The 6,000-nt window shown below is 41.7% G+C and overlaps 1 protein-coding gene across 2 annotated transcripts in view; it reads left to right on the top strand.

Moving 5' to 3' along the window:
- The first annotated feature begins 567 nt into the window (after positions 1–567).
- kif26aa (kinesin family member 26Aa) overlaps positions 568–6,000 on the top strand; it is an 85,951-nt gene continuing 80,518 nt past the window's right edge. For both annotated transcript variants that reach the window (XM_031581064.2, XM_031581063.2), the window contains exons 1-2: positions 568–1,002; positions 1,291–1,542. In XM_031581064.2, the coding sequence (XP_031436924.1) occupies positions 943–1,002; positions 1,291–1,542 (312 nt within the window). In that variant the 5' untranslated portion in view covers positions 568–942. The remainder of the gene's footprint in view (positions 1,003–1,290; positions 1,543–6,000) is intronic.

The following is a 6,000-nucleotide window of genomic DNA, read 5'->3' as shown; positions in this document are numbered from 1 at the left end:
TGACCAGGTGAATGGATTACGCCCTACCAAAAAGACCTTCTATGATAACTGCAAAACGCATATCTTTGCGTAGGGATAAAACGCGTTTACCCACGTTTAGGGTTTATTAGGAGACTACCTTTTAGATGACATTAACACCAGCTAGTTGTCTTCAAATCATGTATGTCTATATAAAATTGTTGTTTATTCAGACATAGGCCTTCATGTTGGTAACTATGAACGCGCGCGCCAGAGAAAAAGGGAAGGAGAGTTTAAAACGTAACGTTAGTTATTGAAACAAGCAACGTAGAATCACAGCTGTATCTTGCCCACCTTGATCGTTTCGCTCGCATTATATACAAGCTACATTTAGAATACAATGCCAGGCATCCAAAGTTATCTAAACTTGGTGTAAGGAGAGCCATTTCCTCCAGTGACTTCAGAGCGGCATTCCTCAACAAAGCAGATGCGCGCGAAATATAGGCTAACCTATAGCTGGCAACTGGTTTGTAGTATTTAAGTGCATGACTACAACAAAAAGTGTGCACCATTTAGGCCTTCTTTTCAGCACATGTTTTTACGTCTAGAATGGATATAGGCTATTGCAATGTTAAGCTGTTTAAGACTGTATGAGGCGGACATACACAACTCTATAAAGACCTAGTCTAAATCAGAGCCGGAGCGCACAGCTGAGCTCCACCCCTCGATGACTGAACGGGACAGCCGACAAAGTTGGACCTTATAACTTAAATCCCCACGGTGTCAATGTCAGTGTGAGAGAGCAAGCGCCTTAGCACCACAATGAGGATTACTTTCCCTTGTCTCGATTGAGAGGACTACGTCAGAAAAAGAAATCTGGAAGATTTAAGAGGCAGCGGCTAATTCATTATAAATGACGCGTCCATACTTTGAGATAAAAATTAGATTTAGCTGACAGTGTGGGATTTACCAGACGCATGAAGCATGTACTCATATCACTGGAACGCAAATCAAGGTCGCAATCCTGATTTCAGGAGATTTACGGTGAGCATTGCATGCATTTTTAACGCATGGAAGCATGACGTTACAGGTGGACGGAAACAAAACATACTGCCCCTACACATGTTCCGCCTTATTTGAGTTAAGGCCAACAGAAACATGTGTTAATGTTGTTCAAACACAATTTGCTGAAATATCATTACATTTAAAAATACACATCAACAATCTATCAAATCTATCTACCAGATTGCTAAATTAAAGTATAGCTAATGTGCATGTTCTTAACTAATAGCTTCTCTATGCTACCCTACTTGTTTTCTTTTTTTACATAAGGTTGTTGAGGGCTATTCAGGCAGAGAGACCCCGCTCTCCTTGGGTCTCAACCCCAGGAAGAGGCTCCACTCAGCGGAGGAAGTGAAATGCGGCAGCCGGCCAAACCCGGAGGGCGCGGGTTCAGTGTCCGTAACAGAGATAAGTCAGTCGGAGAGAAAAGACGACGGAGACACCCTTTGCCAGCGATGTCACATAATCGCGTCCGAACTGAACAGACAGGCGTTCACTCTGGCGGACCCTGGATCACTGAAGGTTGGCACCCGTCTCCACAACACATTTTTAAACGATTTACTTTTACCCTCACTGCTTCAATAGTCGCAGGACTGCACTGCTGGGGCGTCGGTAATGCTTACTCTGTTTGATTCACCTTCTGTTATTGTACTCTGTTTACCACTGCCCCTAAAAGTCTCTTCCCTGTATGGATGCCCCATAACATTAGTGCATTCTTAGTGTGTTATGCTGATTAAGGGAGAGTGGTGTTCAGTTTGCCGTTGTTACAGCAAAAAGTGTAGAACCGAGTCAGGGTTTGATGCTGACACAGTTGGACAGGTTTTTTTCATAAGTGAGTTTAATGCTCAAAGAGCACTCATGTTCCCATTGCTGGACGATTTCTTGCCCACAGTGACAGCACTCTTCCCCCATCTCCTCATCCACAGAAGTAGAACTTGTCTATTCTGCTCATATCCACAGTCTTGCTTGCACTATTGTGTACTATCTCGAAGTAACCTACCATATTAATGGCCTGTGATTTGCATAGTTACAACACTCCAGCAGCTGTAAACAGGATAGTCAAGGTTGCAAAGTAAGATCAAGCAGTCTGCATGCTCAGCCCCAAAGAAAATACACTGTCCTTTTTCAATCCCACAGTGTCAAGTATTCCTATGAAAGCATTTCATGGCTATATCAGTGTACCACATATATCACACGTAACATGCAGACATGTTTCCAGGACTTGAGCACACAAAGGTGACCTACTCAGCAGGTTTTTATGGTCCTATTAATCATGAGCAATGGCTTCTTTTAAATGGCTATATTCAATGAGAGAATTGCTGAGGTTTAAAACTGGGATCATCCATGCCTGTCATTCAGGGCAGGCACTTATGGATGACATGAATAGAGTACATACCCAACTGAATTCATGTGGGGAGCACGTACAGTAGCATTGACGAGGTCCTTTGGCTGGCTCACAGGCTATGTATGTTTATAGAACATGGCATGACCAATACACACCAAGGCATATTTTTGCCTCCATCATCAAGTCATCTGAGAGAAAGTTTGAAGGTTTGGGAAAGATCTGAGGAGTTAAGGACTTAAATCTCCTGAGAAGATGTTTCCCACACTTCTCAACCTTTAGTGAAAAAAGCTGATCTCTCACAGAGCCCAGAGTTTCCTCCAGTCTAAGGTATCAAGGAGGCTCTTTGATCCAGCAACTGGCTAGGATTGTTTTGTCGGTGACTGATTGCAGGGGTGTAGCCTGGGGGCTTGGGGGATGGCATTTGGACCTGCACAAATGGAAAACATTTGAGGAAATAATCATGGCTTTCGTTGAAGTTGCATAGAAATGTCTGCAGTTATTTTCCTGAGTGGAACCTAATCTATTCGTTGTATTCAATCATTCATTTAGGAAAACAGGCATGTTGTTGGGAATGGTTTTGATAAGAGCACTTTGGGTCGATGATGCTGTATATTCCTATAGGTTCTTCTGAGGAAAATATTTATGTACACACAGGCGAATTTTAATAGGAATTGAATGATACCATCATCAAGATAGTATTTCTTTTGAATTCAAATGTATCTGTATGTGCACATTTTCTCATAACTCTGTTTGTATGTGCCCTAGGTGGGGTAGTCCGGGTAGGGTCTTTGATAGTTTAGAGTTGCATAGACTGAGCTTACCTCAGGATCAGATGTCAGGGGCAAGCACTTTCTTAGGTAATGGATAGGTGACCCATATAGAAGTTCCTGCATTAGTCTTTTCCTTTGTTTGGGGGGTTGTCTCGTTCTGTCTCTCTCTCTCTCTCTCTCTCTCTCTCTCTCTCTCTCTCTCTCTCTCTCTCTCTCTGTCTGCATCTATTTTTGCCATTGTATGTATGTGTATGTACTCTGTGTGTTTGTACTCTGTGTGTTGTGTCTTTTAGTGTGTGTGGTGTGTTTGTATGTGCTTGAGTGTGACATTTTGTGTACCACACAGCTATACAGCGGCACTTAACTCATTGTCCTGGAAACAATGTGGATATTGGGATGTCTGCCAATTGTGTCATCCAAGTAGGAAGTTGACCTCAGTTTAAGTTTTGCAGCTCAATAAAAATCAGTTCCTGTTGGCCAAGCGACATGGCTCTTTACCACAGCCTTGACTTGACCAGTGCCTCTCCGCACGTTGTCTTCGCCTTTGTTGATCTCAGCCTTTTCCGTTCACATAGACTGAAGTTGCAGGAGACAGGTGCAACCGTTGGACCTTTCACTGATGTTTGCTTTAATGTTGGCTCTTTTGATGGAGCTTGCACGACAGCCAACAATGTTACCAAAAGAAAAACATCAGGCTGGAAATTTTAAGTGGGACAGAAGGGTGGTAAATATTACAATATCAACTTTATACAGTGGATTACGTAATCATCACCTTTGTTAGATCATTAAGACCAATTCATCTGACTCCGTTAAATGATACAGTTATTTGTTACTTTGGCGAACACTATGCAGCATTCGGTTAGATATTAAATAAGTATGCAAATAAAGCATTGCAAATGCAAAATTGCATTTTATTCTCACAATGAACAGTAAACTTAACTGTTACAAGTATATACCAAATTCAGTGTAAGATAGAAACCCAAATTGATGTTACCAACCATTAACAATGACAATAGTCTTAAATGCAAAAGATGCCAGAAGTTATAGATCATAGTCACCAATAAAAACAAATAAACCTAAATACAGAATGAGAAAGTGAGTGAGATGAAAAGATGAGAGACACAGCCAAGGCAGAGACAGAGAGAGGAAGAGAGAGAGAGAGAGAAAGACAGAGAGAGGGAGAGAGAGAGACAGAGAGAGAGAGAGAGAAAGAAAGAAAGAGAGAGAGAGAAAGAGAGAGAGAGAGAGAGAGAGAGATGAGAGAGAGAGAGAGATATATGTATTGTTTATATAATCACTTATTATATATCCAACCCAAATGCTTTGGCAATACTGTAGAACGTTATGGTCATGCCAATAAAGCTTCTTTTGAATTTTAATTTTAATTGAGAGAGCGAGAGAGAGAGAGAGAGGGAGAGAGAGAGAGAGAGAGAGAAAGAGAGAGAGAGAGAGAGAGCAGCCAGCCTCCAGGGGTGACAGAGTAGAAAAGGCACAGAGGGGAGCCAGAAAGCAAGAGAAGAGAGCACACACCTCGGGACTCATTGCATTACATACATGTGCCACAGGAACTCTAGTCGTGTTGGTTCATATTATATACATTTGCCACAGGTACTCTAGTCGTGTTGGTTCATATTACATACATGTGCCACAGGAACTCTAGTCGTGTTGGTTCATATTATATACATGTGCCACAGGAACTCTAGTCGTGTTGGTTCATATTATATACATTAGCCACAGGAACTCTAGTCGTGTTGGTTCATATTATATACATTAGCCACAGGAACTCTAGTCGTGTTGGTTCATATTATATACATTAGCCACAGGAACTCTAGTCGTGTTGGTTCATATTATATACATTAGCCACAGGAACTCTAGTCGTGTTGGTTCATATTATATACATGTGCCACAGGAACTCTAGTCGTGTTGGTTCATATTATATACATTAGCCACAGGAACTCTAGTCGTGTTGGTTCATATTATATACATTAGCCACAGGAACTCTAGTCGTGTTGGTTCATATTATATACATTAGCCACAGGAACTCTAGTCGTGTTGGTTCATATTATATACATTAGCCACAGGAACTCTAGTCGTGTTGGTTCATTTCATGCCCTTTTGCCCAACTAGCACCATGACTGTCTGTCTGGACAGAGGGAGGCTGGTTAGTATGCAGTACTTACTAAGTAGTGACATTCTAGTCAAAAACACAATCACATGCATGTTCTTAAGACTATTATGTAACCATGATCAGAGTACCACCCATATTGTAAGACTAAACATGCATATGTTGCATTCATGTACAATAACATGTATGTTATTAGATGCTATAGTCATCTCAAAATGACCTTGTGCCTAAGGTGTGCCCTCAGGATGCCTTGTGTTCAGAGGAAGGGGAGAAATGACGGGGCAGAAAAAGTGAGCAGCATTTATGAACATTTGGCTAAATGTTGAGGGTTGTGTCTGGGCCATCCATCATTCTGATGAATGACACATTATTGCATCTGCTGATGGATGTAATAGCTATTTGAATGCTGTTGTCTTTGTGGACATACATCATCTGAAATGATGCTGCTCTTTTGCAACATGACTGCACAGTGGACAATCACTGTCCATTAGGTCACGAGGAAAAAGTGTGATTCTCCAGCCTGGCCTCGACATCCTTACTACCCCACTGTCACTTGGAATGAGAAAAGCTTGTCCTGTCTGTGCTCCTCTGAAGAATTATGTAATGGGAAATTTAACATTTCAGTGTGAGGCTGTCTGTAGACATTTGTCTGTGCACTTTTTTTCTCTCTCTCTCTCTGTGAACATTCCAGAACATGGCTAAATTGGCTGTCAAGTCAGACAAACAGTCCTTTTTACAGG

This window comes from Clupea harengus, chromosome 15 (genome assembly GCF_900700415.2).
Source record: "Clupea harengus chromosome 15, Ch_v2.0.2, whole genome shotgun sequence".
NCBI lineage: Eukaryota > Metazoa > Chordata > Actinopteri > Clupeiformes > Clupeidae > Clupea > Clupea harengus.
The sequence above is the reverse complement of the archived record's forward strand: the minus strand, read 5'-3'. Positions and strand labels throughout refer to the sequence as shown.